This window comes from Salvia miltiorrhiza, chromosome 1 (genome assembly GCF_028751815.1).
Source record: "Salvia miltiorrhiza cultivar Shanhuang (shh) chromosome 1, IMPLAD_Smil_shh, whole genome shotgun sequence".
Lineage (NCBI taxonomy): Eukaryota > Viridiplantae > Streptophyta > Magnoliopsida > Lamiales > Lamiaceae > Salvia > Salvia miltiorrhiza.
Genome location: NC_080387.1, coordinates 10,837,814 through 10,856,578, shown reverse-complemented (window position 1 = coordinate 10,856,578; position 18,765 = coordinate 10,837,814). Strand labels below are relative to the sequence as shown.

Here is an 18,765-nt window from a genome sequence, read left to right as displayed (position 1 = left end):
TCACCCTCAGAAAACTTATGGTTTGGGCAACTATCCACCAATCTCCTAAATCTGGTCCAGTAGGCGCTTAACGATTCATCATACTCCTGCTTGGCACCACTGATCTCCTTCTTTAGTTTTATTCTTGGTGGGAGGGAAAAAGTGCTCCAGGAATAGCCTTTTCATCTCCGCCCATGTAGTGATAGAATACGGTGGGAGACTCGCGAACCAAGAGTTCGCCTCTGCTGTCATGGTGAAGGGAAAAGCAGCTAATCTGAAGTGTTCCTCCGTTACATCAGTGGGGCGCTTCTGTACCTTGCAGATCTTGATGAATTCGCTCAGGAAATTATATTGATCTTCTCCTTTCTTCCCGTAGTACTTAGGAAGAACATTAAGCAATCCAAGCTTAATCTCTATAGCAGTAGCAGCCGCCGGCATCCGGATCGGGGTTGGGGGGTCATCAGCTTCGTGGCTGGAGAGATCGCACAGTCTCGGATCGTCAGCCATGTCACTCTCAGTACTTGCAACCGAAATTGAGTCGGTTTCTTCTTCAGAGTCTGATTCTGTCTCCGAGTCGTGGTCTGTTTGGGCAAACAGAACCTCTTCCGCAGCTACAGAATTGGGTTTCTCCTCGACGAACTGTTCTGGTCGAATGGGAAGGTCAGCCTGCGAATCCAGCAGATCCAGTAGCTTCCTCGCCTTCGCCTCCTTCCTTAGCTTCTTCGCGGTCTTCTCAATTTCACTATCGAAGAGGAGGTTTGGCTTGGACGATCTGCTCATAAACAAAGAAAATAAAAAAAAGAAAAATAGACAAAGGGAAAAGAATTAATTAACACCGCTCCCCGGCAACGGCGCCAATTTGGTGGACGTCGCCAACCACCAAATAATTCCTGCAGAATTACCAAAATAAATTAGTATATTGGTAAGCAGGGTCGATCCCACAGAGAGCAGTTAAAATTCATTCAAATCCCTAAATCTATAAAAACGGTGACGCCACCACGCCTTCATTTTAAGAGGAGTTAATTAAACTAAGAATGCAGAATTAAATCAAATAAAATACGCTTGAAGTAAATATATATGAAAAGGGTAATTCGGCTCAAATAAATCCACTCTAATTCAACTCTGATCCTCGACGCAATAATTAATTAATCCCTATCAACCAACCAGTTATAGGATACCGTGAAACGCAACGGACGTACCCCAATTCCTACTTACTGTGTCGATAAACAGCTAGAGACGCCAGACCTGCTTATTTCCCTTATTAAAGTATAACCTAGCTGGAGACGCCAGACCTAGATTTAATATTCTAACAGCATTACGATGAAGGAACCCAATTTATATCAATTATCCTAGAGACGCTAGTAATAATTAATATACCAATTAATTCCTACTACGAACACGGTAGTTGTATCACTAATTAGTCCAATTCCAACAATTACGGATTGGCAGGAACTAATTGACTGTAATCCAATTAAACTTAAGTTGATCAGGCTTAAATAAAATCAGAATTATCTTGGAACCTATGAATTAATCGGAATCAACAGGAATCAATTTTAAACCAATTAGGTCTCACAGATCATTAAATTAGAGTTTCATTATTCTCGCCGAATTAAAAGAATTAGCTACTCATGCTTAAAATAAAAACAATCAAATAAATAAAAATAAACATAAATAAATAACGAACAATACTAAGAAAATAAATTGCACGAATTGAAATAACCCTTGAATCAACCCAAAACTCGTTGCCCTTGATCAATTCCAATCCAGCCGCTATTCCAGAAACAAATGCAAGAATTAAACTAAATTAAACTTTGAAAGCAAAGGACTAAAAAAACGTGGGAATCGAAAATTTGCATGAAGAAAAAGGGTTGCATGAATTAAAAGTCAACTACTATCACTAATTCAAATATTGCGGCTGCAAGGTATGTAAAAGTGTGTGTCTATGAAATTAAAAACCTAAACTAATATATAAGGGCCATGCATGCGGCCTTAACAAAACTAAGGGAATTAATTCCCTTCTAAAGTGCCGCCTAATAATCCCCAATGGGCTTCGGCCCTTTTACCTAATTAAGTCCAAAATAAAATAAAACTAAGAGTTTTGAGCTTTATAAAAATATAACAAGTAATTAAAAGCCCAATCTCTATTATCTTCCATCTCCACGTCGAATCTCCGTTGCAAGCTCGTCTTTCTCCAATTTCTCCCAATTAAAAGCTCCATCTTCAATTCTTCTCATTCCTGCGCCAAAACATAGCAAACTATGTAATATTACATGAAACCACGGCAAAACGCACACTAAACTAGGTAGCTAAAATACACACATCAAATCCCCTCACACTTAGATCATACTTGTCCTCAAGTATGAGATAAGAGAAGAATTAATGGTGAAATTCAGCCACTAGAAGCAACTCCCTTCCTTGACACGACATTAAAACTCTAAAAACAAAGAACGAAACAACGGACACAACAACCAAACGGAAGGAAAACAGAAAAGACGAGGATACTAACAACTCAACAGAAAACGACAGCCAAGTAATCATCAAAACACTAGTAACATGACCTACTGCCAAATCGAACCATGCAACTCACACTCGATTCTCAACCTCAAATCAAGAAAAGGAAATATCAAACAAGTGTTTTCATTGTCTATCTATTCCAAATCAAGCAACAACAAATTCCTCTCAAGATTCACTCTTCTCTCAAATATGTATTTTGGAAATTCACACTCAAGAAGGAAAATCCACTTAGTCGTGATATGTCGTGGTCACATAGTAACTCAAAAAGGTCTTTTCTCATTGGTTGTAATGGAGCTAAGGACCATTCATGATGTAGGCAAGATCCTAGGGGTCCTAAGCTTAAACATTGAAGATCAAAGTGTGCATATCTAATCCAAATCATCATCGACAATTCAAGTTTATAGAGAAAGAAAGCAACCAAACTTCGGGGAAAAAAACTCCAACAATAACAATGATACTACATGCTCAACTCAAACTGGTGCAACATCTTTTTCTTTTCTTTTCTTCTTTTTTTGATTTTTTTTTCTTTTTTTTTCTTTTTTTTTCTGCAGCACCTTTCCTTTTTTTTATATCCTCAATCAACATGCAATCATCATCTACAAAATATCCCAACAAATCGTCTCCCAAAACTGCTCCCATCCCAAGAACTCAACTGATCAATTCCACTGTTTGGTTAAACGGATCACAGATCCTTATCACTTTACACAAAACAGCAGTTTGGGCAAACGGCACATAAGAACACCGCTTAACTTCCTCTAGTAATCAATGGAATGAAGTTCAAATTAGACATGCATCACTGGGCCAAAGAGATAGTCCAAAACAGGCCTTGGCCTAATTATTTAGTGACTAATAAGAAAGAACATGGTCAAAGCTTCAAAGGGCTCACTAGGGAATAATGTTCAGGTGGGAATTCAAAAGCAGGCCAAAAGGCTACCCTAGTGCCTTCTATCATGCATCACCAATGACTCACAACATATCACAACTTCATGAATAACAAACCACTCAAAAAAGAAAAATAGTAGAGAGTGCTCTACTCTAATAAGCTCAATTCTCACTTATATGTGGCTTTTTACTCATTGTTGCTCTTATTTGTCATCCCAAATGTCATCCAATAAAAACACAAATTTTCAATCTCAAAATCCCAAATCTCAAGTATCAAACCTCAAGTTCATCACATAACTCAACCGGGCAACATGCTTATCACTAATATTTCAACAACCACAAGGCTCACAACACACAAAACACAACATAAAAAACGGACTCAACATAACACAACTCAAAGACGCCCCCCTCACACTTAGATTTTGCTTACCCTCAAGCAAATAAAACAAAGCATAAGTGAAGGAGCAACAAGACACACAACGAAACACAAAACACAAAGACAACACAAGAAACAAGCGAAACAAAACAAGAAAAGGAAGGAAATCACCGTGTGCGCTGCCGCCTCATCTCCTGTCGAATGGTGGCGCTCAAGTTCGCAATGCTCTCTTGTAGGGCTGCCATGTTCCCATCAATCTTTTTTTTTTTTTTTTAACTGAAACTTAACAAAAATTAAAACTAAGAAGGAACTAAGAAACTAAAAGGAAAACTGAACGAAACAAAAATAAAGGAAGAGAAAGGCAAAACAGGAATTAATTCCCTTCTAAAGTGCCGCCTAATAATCCCCAATGGGCTTCGGCCCTTTTACCTAATTAAGTCCAAAATAAAATAAAACTAAGAGTTTTGAGCTTTATAAAAATATAACAAGTAATTAAAAGCCCAATCTCTATTATCTTCCATCTCCACGTCGAATCTCCGTTGCAAGCTCGTCTTTCTCCAATTTCTCCCAATTAGCAGCTCCATCTTCAATTCTTCTCATTCCTGCGCCAAAACATAGCAAACTATGTAATATCACATGAAACCACGGCAAAACGCACACTAAACTAGGTAGCTAAAATACACACATCAGCTCGGCGCTCGCAGGGCTGCACTGAGCAGCGCTGAGGTCGGCAAGGCTGGCAGAGGTGATCTCGGTGGAACTGGCCAGAGGGGAGCTGGTTGCTCTGGAGTCGGCAGAGGAAAGCTCGGCAGAGCTAGCCAGAGGGGAGCTGGTTGCTCTAGAGTCGGCAGAGTAGAGCTCGGCAGCTCTGCACTTGTCAAGGGTGAATGCATATGCATGCTCAAAAGGAAAAGATTCAGGGATGCAATTAAGACTCGAGTCCATCAGATTATTATCCAAACGGGAAAGGTGGTCAGCTACGTGATTCTCACTCCCTTTCCTATCCCTGATCTCTACATCAAACTCTTGTAACAGTAAGACCCAACGGATTAGACGAGCTTTAGCTTGAGGTTTGGTCATCAAATATCGAAGCGCGGCATGGTCACTATGGACAATGACCTTAGACCCAATGATGTATGCTCTAAATTTATCTAAGGCAAAGACCACAGCAAGCATCTCTTTTTCAGTAGTGGTGTAATTTACTTGTGCACTATTCAGAGTTAAACTAGCATAGTAAATCACAGGTAACATCTTATCCACACGCTGACCTAGCACCGCTCCTACAGCAGAGTTAGACGCATCACACATGATCTCAAAGGGCAATGACCAATCAGGCGCAATCACAATCGGGGCAGAGCTCAACTTAAGTTTCAATGTTTCAAAGGTATGCATGCAAGAGTCATCGAAATTAAAAGGAACATCCTGAGCTAGCAGTTTGCATAGAGGTTGGCTAATTTTAGAGAAATCTTTAATGAAACGCCGGTAAAAACCGGCGTGACCTAAGAAACTCCTAATCCCTTTGACATCAATAGGGGGTGGCAACTTTTGGATTACCTCCACCTTGGCTCTGTCGACCTCTAGTCCATGCTTAGACACCACATGACCCAAGACAATCCCGCTAGTAACCATGAAATGACTCTTTTCCCAACTCAAGGTTAGGCCACTTTCAATACACCTTTGCAACACTACATCAATCTTAGTCAAACAATCATGAAAAGACTGCCCAAAAACCGAAAAATCATCCATAAAAACCTCCACGAATTTACCAATCATATCAGAGAATATGGACATCATGCATCGTTGAAACGTCCCGGGTGCATTGCACAATCCGAACGACATCCTCTTCCATGCAAATGTCCCAAAAGGCGTGGTGAAGGCAGTTTTGACTTGATCTTCTGGTGTGATTGCGATTTGGTAGTATCCTGATAAACCATCTAGAAAACAATAAAAATCATGCCCTGCCAACCGATCTAACATTTGATCAACAAAAGGGAGGGGAAAATGATCCTTTTTGGTGACGGCATTGAGTTTCCTGTAGTCGACGCACATCCGCCATCCCGTGGTAGGACGTGTCGGCACCAACTCCATCTTGTCATTGCGCACAACCGTCATTCCTCCTTTCTTTGGCACGACATGCACCGGGCTGACCCACTCACTATCGGTGACAGAGTAGATAATCCCTTCGGCAAGGAGCTTAAGGATTTCCTTGCGCACAACCTCCATCAGAATAGGGTTCAAGCGTCGCTGGGCATCTCGCTTGGGTGCAGCTCCTTCCTCTAGGTTGATCCTGTGCATGCATGTGGCTGGGCTAATGCCACGTATGTCACCTAGGCTCCATCCCAGCGCTGTTTTGTTTCTCTTCAACACATCGAGCAGCGCCGCTTCTTGCTCTAGGATCAGAGTAGACGAGATGATGACTGGCTTCTCCTCGCCTTCTTCCAGAAAAACATACTTGAGATTGGCGGGAAGTTCCTTCAGTTCCAGCGCTGAGCTAGACAGAGCTGGTTGGTCATCACTGAAGGGCAGAGCTGGCTGGGCATTGCTGAAGGGCAGAGTTGGCTGGGCAGCGCTGAACTCTTCAACTTTCCTAGCCAATTCCTCCATGTCGGCTGATCCAGCGTAGACTTCCACGCATTCCTGCTCCTGTAAAAATACCTTCTCAACCAAGCCATTAATAGCATCTATATATGAGCATTCTTTCATAAAGTTGGCAGAAGGCATAGCCCGATTTTCATGCACCGAGAAAGACACTGATTCCCCTAACACTGTCATTTTAATAGTTCCATTTTTGACATCAATCAAAGTGTTAGTGGTCGCCATAAAGGGTCTTCCTAATAGCAGAGTGTGATCTCTACCATTCTCATGCACATCCCAAATCTCAAGTACTACGAAATCAACGGGCATAATCAAATCCCCGACTCTAACCAGAATATCTTCTACTATCCCACGGGGGTACCTAACGGACCTATCAGCAAGTTGTAGACACATGCGAGTGGATTTCAGATTACCTAACTCTAATTGTTGAAAAATAGAGTAAGACATCAAATTAATTCCCTCTCCCAGATCTAACATACCCGTGGCTTCCTTACCATTTCCCAAAGCAATATTAATTACAAAGCTACCTGGATCGCGCTGCTTTGGTGGTAGGGATTGTTGCATGATTGAGGTTGCTACTTCTGAGACTAGAATCTTCTCATTGTCTGTAACACCCCGTACTTTTCCCTATGTTGTGAGATAGTGTCTTAACACTATTGAGAAAAATGAGATGTCGAGATGCGAGACTACTTTTTTTTTATTGACCAGATAAGACATTTTGTCTTTTAAATAGCGATAGGAGTGACTGAACTGATGATAGAGTTAGAGTGATGAGATTCGAGAAATGAGCTGAGATAGAGATGCTGATTGAATTGAGTTGAGATTTTATTTTATTTCCGACTACTGGGAATAGATTTACCAGATACCGAGTTATCAGAGATTGACTGACCTATTAAGAAAATAGGAATAATGAGTTGACATAGAGTCGAGGAAGAAAGAGTGAGAACCTTGATGAAAAAGAGTCGGTCCGAGAGACGTCTAGTTTGTTTGTCATTGCCGACTGCTTTGATGTGACGTTATGTGAATCTACGTGACTGATTGATTATGTGATTTTCGTGATGTGTGTCACTATGACCAAGTTATTATGATTTTTTATGTGAGACGTTAGCATTTGGAATTTTGATTAAGTTTCCAAAGCAAGTGTGGTTTATATTTATCGAGAAATCGAATGATGCCGGTTTATGAAAATTTTTCCAAGCGTAATTTTTTTTTTAATTATTTTTCCTACGAAGAGGAATATTATAATTGAGTGGGTGCACTAATATTAGTGCTATAATTATTATTTTGGTCACATGAGTAATTATACTATGGTATTTTATTAATGAGTGACATTTCCATAGTTATTGTGATTTTTATTTAATCACCCTTTTCACACTTTATTTTAATTTCTCTACCATATGTTATATGGCTCAAATTACTAAGTGTAGAGATTGAGAGAGTAGAGATTGAGAGTGTATTATTGAGAGAGTAGGGATTGAGAGTGTAGAGATTAGAGAGAGAGAAGTGTAGATGTAATACCCCGTTTTCCCGAGCTAAATTTAGAATTTATTTTCGAACTTAGATTTAAGATGATTCACGCCGGATTTAGAAAAAGAATTTATTTTAATTCCAACAAAAATGATTTACAAAAGCATTTGTAAATTTAGTAATTAAATTTATATGCATTGAATATTTATTTAATTTAGCATTCAAGCATTTTCATGAGCTATTTATTTAAGCAAGCATTAAACGATTATTACAGTTTTCATAGTACAACCCGGAAGATTTTTATTTTATTTTATTTTACTCTCTCCCACTACACCCACTACCCACTACACCTACTCCTACACAGCAATACATTCGTCCACTCCTCTCTGTCTGCCATATCTCAATCTCTGTCATATCTCAATTATATTAAACCCAAAGAAATCCAAGTGCAGAGCTCAGCCATATTGCGAATGGATCAAACTGCCACAAAACTCAGATTTCAGCAACTCAAACCAGAGGTTTTATCTTTGAATCTCTCTACCTATTTTATACTTGCTCATTCAGTTATGACACTGCAATTGTAACACATCAAACCTTCACATACTTCAAATCCATGATGACCCATTTCATTCATATACATGTGTTTACAGAAACAAGAAAACATTTTGAATAAATGTACAAATAAGTTATGTTAAATCTGCATACAATCTGTGTACATATATACATATATGAAGCACGTTTGAGAAGAGAAGTAGAACCCCAAAGCTTGAATTTTTATTCTTTATTTCTGAACTTGCTACGTTGAGTCGGGTCGCTGTTTTTGGGTGTGAGTCGAGTCGGGGTGGTGGCTGGACTAGGCTGAGATTTCGCAGAGGGAGGCCGTGGCGCGGCGGCCCTACCGCTGTCGTCCAGCCACGGACAGAGGGAGAGCAGGGTAGAGAGGGCGGCGATGGTGGCGGCATGAAGCTGCTGCCGTCGGCCAAAGTTCAGCGGAGGGAGGCAGGGCACGGCGGCGGTGCCACTGCTGCCCGGCCACGGCTGGAGAGAGAGAGGTGGTGTGGTCTGGTCTGGGCGGGGGGTTGAGCGAAGGACGGCAGCAGCCGTGGACTGCTATCGTCGGGAAATTGATGAGGGAGACCGAGGAAAGCAGTGGCTGCTGCTGCTGCTGCTGTCGGCCAGTTGGGTGAAGGGAATGGAGCTCCGGCGGCGGTGAAACTTCGAGAGGAAAGAGGGACGAGCAGATCTTGGATCAGTCGAGAGAGAGGGTGACTGATGAGGGAGAGACAACGGTGACTTGTAGTTGTTGCGTCGCCGGAGAATAGAGAGTTTGAGGGATGGCGTCTGTGTGTGTGGGTTCTTATGAGGAGATCGAGGAAGATGGTGGCAGGGGACGCGGCCGCGGCTTGGCAGCGGCAGGGGGAGACCGGAGGAGATTCGAGGGAGAGAGAGAGACGGCAGCCTTTCAGCCGTGAATTCGCCGGAAGAGAGACTGCGGCGGCCGAGCTTTGAGAGAGATTTTGGCGTGAATGGAGAGAGAAGAGAGAGTGAGATGGGAAGGATGCTGCGCAGCTGCGATGTGTGTGGTGTGTGCGTTTGTTTGAAGGGAGAAAACAAGGAGAAAAGGGTTTGGGGTGTAGGGTTTAGTTTTGGGCCTTGGTTTTCAAAATTTCAGCTGGGCCGACTTCTTTAAAATAAAAAGAGAAGAAAGTTTGGGCCATGTGTTTTAAATGTGTAGAGTTATTTTTGTCAGTGGGCCTCTAATTATTTTAAATCATGGGCTGCCCAATTATTAATTTAATTGGATTTATGCAGATTTTTATTTAAAGGAGATACACTATTTTAATTAATTAGACTTATTAAGTTTGATTAATTATTTTTAATTTGCATAATAATATTATATTATTATTATGTGCATATTTTAAGTAAATTACTTAATAAATGCTAAGCATGACATGAAATTGCATTTATTTTGCAATAAAAGTATTTAATTGGTTTTAATTATAATTCCAATTATTTAAAGAAAATCGAGTAAGGATATTGTTGGTGTCCTTAACTCAAGAATTTAGTTTTCAATTATTTATTTACTAAATTTTGAAAACCCGGCTAAGTGAATCATAGAATATTAAGCACTACACCATGACTTAAGATTAGCTTCACGAGACCTATTAAGAATAGAATTTCTTGTAGGCTTTGTGACCAGGGGGATCAGCGCTGCTTTCCCAAGACAGGTTTATATGTGATTATGATCTTCAGGCTTTGCCTAACCAGGTGGGCTTACTTTCCAAATGTATAAAGTATGATTGAGTTATTAAGCTCTAAATGTTTCAATGAAATGCAAATTGTTTATTTAATGAAATGCAAACTGTTTATCCAATAAAATGTTTATGTGCACTCTGCTCTGTTTAAGGCTCGCGCAGTTAATCAATTGAGGTTCTCTTATGACCTAATACGTTGTTTGAGAATTGTGTACACTTGTTAGTTGACTCGGTGGGTTGATCTCCATCGGGCTCTAACCAGAGGCGTTATAAGGGTGCTCGGCTGGATGTGTTCCGGAGCATGAGAAATATCAGGCCTGCCTGGGTAGCGTCCTGAGGTCAAAGTAAACTTGTCTGGGTTACGCCCTCAGTTCAAGTAAGCGGGAGACAGAGATCCGTCGGTGGCTAAAAGGTCCGGGATCACAGCGAGTAACAGAAAGGGGGTGTGACATGTGCGCACAAATGAAAGAAAATATTTTAACATGCTTAGAAGTTATTTCAATTTAAAACCTTCTAAGTCATGTCAAGTATGATTGGATAAACTGTCTTTATTAAAATATAAAATGTTTCAGAAAATGCATGCCCACTAAGTACATTAGTACTTAGCCCAAAAATACTTTCAAATGTTTTCAGGTTGGCTGGCCGGTGCTGACGGGACGGAGCTGAGGCTAGTGATAAATTCCTATGTTAGACTTCCGCTGTAGCAATTACTCATATCAGTCTTTTGTTTTCCCAACTTAAGATCTTCATGTTAAATTTCAAATGATATATTTGACCGAGCTTAGGCTCTTCACTACTAAATTTATGCAAATGAATGTCGGTTGTCAGAAGCATGAAACAAAACTTGTGATCCAAAGGGGCATAGCCCGACTTTCTATCCTATTTCGGGTTTTAACAAGGTTTTTCCCTTGTTTATTTCTATGAATTATTTATACCTCGATTATATTTATTCATTCAAGAATTGGGGTGTGACAGAATGGTATCAGAGCATGAGTTTTCTTTCATGTTTCTGATAACCATAAGCTTTTGATGTCGAGTCTAGAATAGTATCTCTAGAATTCTAAGAATGTCAGTAGCCCTCAGCTCGCCGTCACACTGCCGCAACAAAGGTACGATAATAGTTTCAAAAATATACATATATGTATTTCAGATGTTATAAATGTTTCCAAGAAAAAGTGTGCGCTCCAATGAATGATGCTATGTGAATTGCTTATCGCTTTCCATATGTTATAAGTTATGAATTGCTAATCGCTTTCATATTGTTATCTTGGGTCTCCGACTCATATAACCAAGCTCAGTATCGTGTTTGGGACAACCCGAGCCCTTAACGATAAGATAAGTAAGTATCGTGTTTGGGACAACCCGAGCCCTTAACGATAAGATAAGTAAGTATCGTGTTTGGGACTACCCAAACCCTTAACGATAAGATGAGTTAAAGTCGTGTTTAAGACTATTGAGCCTTTCACGAATACCAGATGAATGGTCGAGTTAGATTCTTTGAATCTTCCCGGCAATAGAAAAGTTTCATGTGGCATTTAATGTCAACATGTTTGAAGTTTCAAAGAGAATGAACGAATAAGAAAGCTTTATGTTGTCGTTTTAGGCTAGCTGCCTATACGATTAGAATGGTGGATCCTCTTGCAAACTGTTTGAGTACCACCCAAGAATGTTTTGAGAATGTTAATCGTGATAGCACCGCTTGATCGATTTAAGTAAAGACTGGTAAGATAGAAATGTTTAACATAGATGTGTTACAACATAGAGGCACTGCCTTAAGACTAAGAATTCACTTGAGCTATTTCAATAGCGGTGAGATTAAGTTTTTCACATAAGAACTTATGTTGCTTATGATTATGATGTCAGTCGTGATAGCTTTGCTAGAACGGCATAGAATGGACTTTCATGGTATCAATGACTTATGATGAAGTACTTACTAGTAAGTTTTAAGTTAGAAGTTTGACTAGAGACTTACATGAATAAGAAGTTGACATGATTGGGGGCGAAGTTCCCATTTGACTGAGTGATTCGTTTTGTTGGGTCTGGCCAGCCCACATGACTAAGATCTCGGTGATTGTCAATTAAGATTTTTGATCTCGAGGTAGAGCATCACTACAATATATATAGACTCGCACTATATAGTTGTCACAATAGAATATCCTTTATTACGATAAGTATAGTAGCGATTAGAATTACTCAGTTTGTCATTAGTTTTTAACCATTAGAACGATGCACTAAGTATCAAGCTGTCTTTTGGTAATCAAAGCGATTTTTGGAATCCCAAGCGAAGAAATGGAGCATGTAGTGAGTATGATGAAGTTTTCAACCAGCTGTCAATATGTGGTCCACATGGTGGACAATAATAAGAAATGCGTAAAGGAGTTCGTGAATGAATCGCGTCATGAGATATTCAATTCCCCTAGTGAACAAGCAATGAACGAGACTCTCACCACCGATTCACTACAACAAATGGAGAAGTAAAAAGTTCACGCACAAACAAGATATGTACACCACCTCAAGATGGAGGTAAAGAAAAAGGAAATGGAATGAAAGAAATAGAGGAAACCCTTAAATAGAAGGAAAGCACTAGAACTACACTTAAGGTATAACCCAACCCCAAGGCTAGTAGGCTCAAGCTAAGAGAGTGAATGCTTTGGCTAAAGTGCCAGAAGCTACAGCAAGAATAAAGTTGGAACGCCACCACAATGGAAACTTAGAAACCCCCATTAAATAACCATTTGGAAATGGGAAAATGAGTTTACATGGCAAAAGGAGTGCCATTAATCCTCGAAGTGAAAGTTACGAAGACGATGAGAAAAGTTTGATGTTAGAATTCCCTACTCAATCTGAGAAGGTGACTTAGGACGAAGGAAACAATTAAGGAAGTTCAACTGATTTGAGAGTACAAAGATATTTTTCCCAATGAATTACCAAATTTTCACCAGACCTAGTTTCATGCAACATAGTATGTCACTATGGGGAGCACTAATTAAAGATGTCAAAGAAAAGATGATACACTAAGGATGTGTATTGATTATAAGAAGTTGAAGCAAGCTCATAAGAATAGATATCCTCTTCCGAGGATAGACGACCTGTTAAATCAGTTGAGAGAAGTCGGTGTGTTTTCCAAGATTGACCTAAGATCTGATTACCACCAACTCAGGATGAAAAGAGAAGACATTCCAAAGACAGCGTTTTGAACGTGTTATGGACTTTACGAGTTCACAGTGATGCCCTTAGATTTAACGAATGCCCCAGCAGTTTTCATGGACCTGATGAACAGAGTTTTCCATCAGTATCTCGATAGTTTTGTCTTAGTGTTTATCGACGACATCCTCGTATACTCTAAGACCGAAGAACAACATGAAGAGCACTTACGCATCGTACTCAAAACCCTACGCAATGAGAAATGGTTTACCAAATTCAACAAGTGTGAATTTTGGTTAAAGGAAGTTATGTTTCTCGGTCACATAGTGTCGACTGAAGGAATCAAAGTAGACCCCGCCAAGGTCGAAGCAGTCAAGGAATGGAAGGCACCATCAAATGTCAATAAGATCAGAAGTTTTCTCGGTCTATCAGGTTACAACATAAGGTTCATAGAAAGATTCTCGAGATTGGCTAGGCCAATGACTCGGCTTTTAAGAAAATGGACTAAGTATGTTTGGTCCGAAACTTGTAAACAAAGTTTTAAGTAGCTCAAAACTAGGCTGACTACTTCACCAGTGTTAGCAATACCACAAGAGAATGAAGAATTCGTGGTGTACACCGATGCCTCGAAACTAGGATTGGGTTGCGTGTTGATGCAAAAATCAAAAAAATGATAGCATACACGTCTTGTCAATTGAAGCCCCATGAGCTGAACTACCCGACTCATGATTTAGAACTAGCAGCAGTTGTGCACGCGCTGAAGATTTGGAGACACTACCTCTATGGAGTTAAGTGTAAGATCTTTACAGATCATAAGAGTTTAAAGTACTTTTTCGAGCAATAAGGATTTAAACATGAGACAACGAAGATGGCTCGAATTAGTAAAGGATTACGATTGCACCATCAGTTACCATCCAGGAAAAACAGATGTAGTAGCTGACGTCCTGAGTCGAAAGACGAAGGCTAAGCTAGGGTATTTCATTACCCAACAGAAGGAGCTGATTCGTGAGTTCGCCTCACTCAGTTTAGAGATTGTTTATTCCCCAGATTCAGTATCGGGTTGTGTAGCTGCGCTGACAGCTAAACCTGATTTGAGAGAAAGAATTGTGCAAGCACAAAGAGAAGATTTGTTCTTGGAGAAGATTAACTGAAGCAAAGAATAATACACTTATGGTTGGTGAAAGATTGTGTGTGCCACACAAAGAAGAATTAAAGAACGAGATTATGAGCAAGGCTCATGATACTCCTTACACTACACATTCAGGCAGTACAAAGATGCACCGGGATTTAAAGAAAATTTTCTGGTGGAAATAAATGAAAAGAGATATAGCGTCATCGTGGATCGATTATCAAAGTCAGCGCACTTTCTACAAATTCAAATGACATTTGGATTGGAGAAACTTGCAAAGTTATATGTCAAAGAGATAGTACGCCTTCACGGTGTACCTGTATCTATCACGTCAGATCGTGACACCAGATTCACATCGCGTTTCTGGAAAAGTTTACAAGAAGCCATGGGCACTCAGCTGAACTTCAGCACAGCGTACCACCCTCAGACTGACGGGCAGTCAGAAAGAACGATTCAGATTCTAGAAGTTATGTTACGAACGATTGTCGCAGACAAAAGTGGAAGTTGGGGGGATTTGTTATCTCTCGTAGAATTTGCTTATAACAACAGTTATCAAGCAACATTTGGAATAATCCAGATGAGGCCTTGTATAGCCGAAAATGTAGTTCACCATTTTACTAAGATGAAGTGGGTGAAAGAAAGCTGTTAGGTCCTGAACTGGTCCAACAGATGGTTGAGAAGGTCGACCACATCAAGCAAAGAATCAAAGAAGCTCGAGATAGACAAAAGTCTTACGCCGATAAACGCCGATCGGAGTTAGAATTCAATGTTGGGGATCAAGTTTTCCTCAAAGTTTCTCCCTAAAAGGGAGTTATACGTTTCAGAAAGAGGGGCAAGTTACGACCCCGTTATATAGGATTTTTTTTAGATCCTAGATAAGATAGGCCCTGTAGCCTATAGGTTGGCATTGCCACCCAGTATTGGAGATGTGCACAATGTGTTTCATGTCTCTCAGTTAAGAAAGTATGTGTTTAATCCAAAGCATTTGATTAAGCAAGATAAAGGAGTCCTAGCCAGGACCTAAGTTATGAAGAGAAATCAGTCCAGATACTTGATCGCAAGGTTCAAGTTTTACTAGTCAATAATATTATTCTCGTCATGTAGTGGAACCATCACAGGATGGAAAAGGCCACGAAAGAGATGAATGAAATGAAAGACTAGTATCCCCAGCTAGATTATCAGATATGCAATTCCGAGGACGGAATTTTTTTTAAGGAGGGAGGGATGTAATACCCCGTTTTCCCGAGCTAAATTTAGAATTTATTTTCGAACTTAGATTTAAGATGATTCACGCCGGATTTAGAAAAAGAATTTATTTTAATTCCAACAAAAATGATTTACAAAAGCATTTGTAAATTTAGTAATTAAATTTATATGCATTGAATATTTATTTAATTTAGCATTCAAGCATTTTCATGAGCTATTTATTTAAGCAAACATTAAACGATTATTACAGTTTTCATAGTACAACCCGGAAGATTTTTATTTTATTTTATTTTACTCTCTCCCACTACACCCACTACCCACTACACCTACTCCTACACAGCAATACATTCGTCCACTCCTCTCTGTCTGCCATATCTCAATCTCTGTCATATCTCAATTATATTAAACCCAAAGAAATCCAAGTGCAGAGCTCAGCCATATTGCGAATGGATCAAACTGCCACAAAACTCAGATTTCAGCAACTCAAACCAGAGGTTTTATCTTTGAATCTCTCTACCTATTTTATACTTGCTCATTCAGTTATGATACTGCAATTGTAACACATCAAACCTTCACATACTTCAAATCCATGATGACCCATTTCATTCATATACATGTGTTTACAGAAACAAGAAAACATTTTGAATAAATGTACAAATAAGTTATGTTAAATCTGCATACAATCTGTGTACATATATACATATATGAAGCACGTTTGAGAAGAGAAGTAGAACCCCAAAGCTTGAATTTTTATTCTTTATTTCTGAACTTGCTACGTTGAGTCGGGTTGCTGTTTTTGGGTGTGAGTCGAGTCGGGGTGGTGGCTGGACTAGGCTGAGATTTCGCAGAGGGAGGCCGTGGCGCGGCGGCCCTACCGCTGTCGTCCGGCCACGGACGGAGGGAGAGCAGGGTAGAGAGGGCGGCGATGGTGGCGGCATGAAGCTGCTGCCGTCGGCCAAAGTTCAGCGGAGGGAGGCAGGGCACGGCGGCGGTGCCGCTGCTGCCCGGCCACGGCTGGAGAGAGAGAGGTGGTGTGGTCTGGTCTGGGCGGGGGGTTGAGCGAAGGACGGCAGCAGCCGTGGGTTGCTGTCGCCGGGAAATTGATGAGGGAGACCGAGGAAAGCAGTGGCTGCTGCTGCTGCTGCTGTCGGCCAGTTGGGTGAAGGGAATGGAGCTCCGGCGGCGGTGAAACTTCGAGAGGAAAGAGGGACGAGCAGATCTTGGATCAGTCGAGAGAGAGGGTGACTGATGAGGGAGAGACAACGGTGACTTGTAGTTGTTGCGTCGCCGGAGAATAGAGAGTTTGAGGGATGGCGTCTGTGTGTGTGGGTTCTTATGAGGAGATCGAGGAAGATGGTGCAGGGGACGCGGCCGCGGCTTGGCAGCGGCAGGGGGAGACCGGAGGAGATTCGAGGGAGAGAGAGAGACGGCAGCCTTTCAGCCGTGAATTCGCCGGAAGAGAGACTGCGGCGGCCGAGCTTTGAGAGAGATTTTGGCGTGAATGGAGAGAGAAGAGAGAGTGAGATGGGAAGGATGCTGCGCAGCTGCGATGTGTGTGGTGTGTGCGTTTGTTTGAAGGGAGAAAACAAGGAGAAAAGGGTTTGGGGTGTTGGGTTTAGTTTTGGGCCTTGGTTTTCAAAATTTCAGCTGGGCCGACTTCTTTAAAATAAAAAGAGAAGAAAGTTTGGGCCATGTGTTTTAAATGTGTAGAGTTATTTTTGTCAGTGGGCCTCTAATTATTTTAAATCATGGGCTGCCCAATTATTAATTTAATTGGATTTATGCAGATTTTTATTTAAAGGAGATACACTATTTTAATTAATTAGACTTATTAAGTTTGATTAATTATTTTTAATTTGCATAATAATATTATATTATTATTATGTGCATATTTTAAGTAAATTACTTAATAAATGCTAAGCATGACATGAAATTGCATTTATTTTGCAATAAAAGTATTTAATTGGTTTTAATTATAATTCCAATTATTTAAAGAAAATCGAGTAAGGATATTGTTGGTGTCCTTAACTCAAGAATTTAGTTTTCAATTATTTATTTACTAAATTTTGAAAACCCGGCTAAGTGAATCATAGAATATTAAGCACTACACCATGACTTAAGATTAGCTTCACGAGACCTATTAAGAATAGAATTTCTTGTAGGCTTTGTGACCAGGGGGATCAGCGCTGCTTTCCCAAGACAGGTTTATATGTGATTATGATCTTCAGGCTTTGCCTAACCAGGTGGGCTTACTTTCCAAATGTATAAAGTATGATTGAGTTATTAAGCTCTAAATGTTTCAATGAAATGCAAATTGTTTATTTAATGAAATGCAAACTGTTTATCCAATAAAATGTTTATGTGCACTCTGCTCTGTTTAAGGCTCGCGCAGTTAATCAATTGAGGTTCTCTTATGACCTAATACGTTGTTTGAGAATTGTGTACACTTGTTAGTTGACTCGGTGGGTTGATCTCCATCGGGCTCTAACCAGAGGCGTTATAAGGGTGCTCGGCTGGATGTGTTCCGGAGCATGAGAAATATCAGGCCTGCCTGGGTAGCGTCCTGAGGTCAAAGTAAACTTGTCTGGGTTACGCCCTCAGTTCAAGTAAGCGGGAGACAGAGATCCGTCGGTGGCTAAAAGGTCCGGGATCACAGCGAGTAACAGAAAGGGGGTGTGACATGTGCGCACAAATGAAAGAAAATATTTTAACATGCTTAGAAGTTATTTCAATTTAAAACCTTCTAAGTCATGTCAAGTATGATTGGATAAACTGTCTTTATTAAAATATAAAATGTTTCAGAAAATGCATGCCCACTAAGTACATTAGTACTTAGCCCAAAAATACTTTCAAATGTTTTCAGGTTGGCTGGCCGGTGCTGACGGGACGGAGCTGAGGCTAGTGATAAATTCCTATGTTAGACTTCCGCTGTAGCAATTACTCATATCAGTCTTTTGTTTTCCCAACTTAAGATCTTCATGTTAAATTTCAAATGATATATTTGACCGAGCTTAGGCTCTTCACTACTAAATTTATGCAAATGAATGTCGGTTGTCAGAAGCATGAAACAAAACTTGTGATCCAAAGGGGCATAGCCCGACTTTCTATCCTATTTCGGGTTTTAACAAGGTTTTTCCCTTGTTTATTTCTATGAATTATTTATACCTCGATTATATTTATTCATTCAAGAATTGGGGTGTGACAGTAGAGATTAGAGT

General features: G+C 40.2%; 1 protein-coding gene and 2 long non-coding RNA genes across 5 annotated transcripts in view; 2 read left to right on the top strand and 1 right to left on the bottom strand.

Moving 5' to 3' along the window:
* Positions 1–4,807: 4,807 nt before the first annotated feature.
* The window catches only part of LOC131019092 (uncharacterized), a gene marked incomplete at its 3' end in the record, with an annotated part of 102,199 nt that continues 88,241 nt past the window's right edge, over positions 4,808–18,765 (bottom strand). The window contains exon 6 of the mRNA XM_057947807.1: positions 4,808–5,685. Within this exon, the coding sequence (XP_057803790.1) occupies positions 4,808–5,685 (878 nt within the window). The remainder of the gene's footprint in view (positions 5,686–18,765) is intronic.
* On the top strand, positions 8,206–11,026 carry LOC131006580 (uncharacterized). Of its 2 annotated transcripts, XR_009095600.1 has the most exons (3): positions 8,206–8,331; positions 10,001–10,081; positions 10,702–11,026. It is a non-coding gene; the product is annotated as an uncharacterized LOC131006580 (long non-coding RNA). The 2 variants fall into 2 exon arrangements; XR_009095599.1 differs by lacking the exon at positions 8,206–8,331 and having other exon boundaries at positions 9,629–10,081.
* LOC131006579 (uncharacterized) lies at positions 15,916–18,726 on the top strand. 2 transcript variants are annotated; one of them, XR_009095598.1, is made up of 3 exons: positions 15,916–16,041; positions 17,710–17,790; positions 18,411–18,726. It is a non-coding gene; the product is annotated as an uncharacterized LOC131006579 (long non-coding RNA). The 2 variants fall into 2 exon arrangements; XR_009095597.1 differs by lacking the exon at positions 15,916–16,041 and having other exon boundaries at positions 17,338–17,790.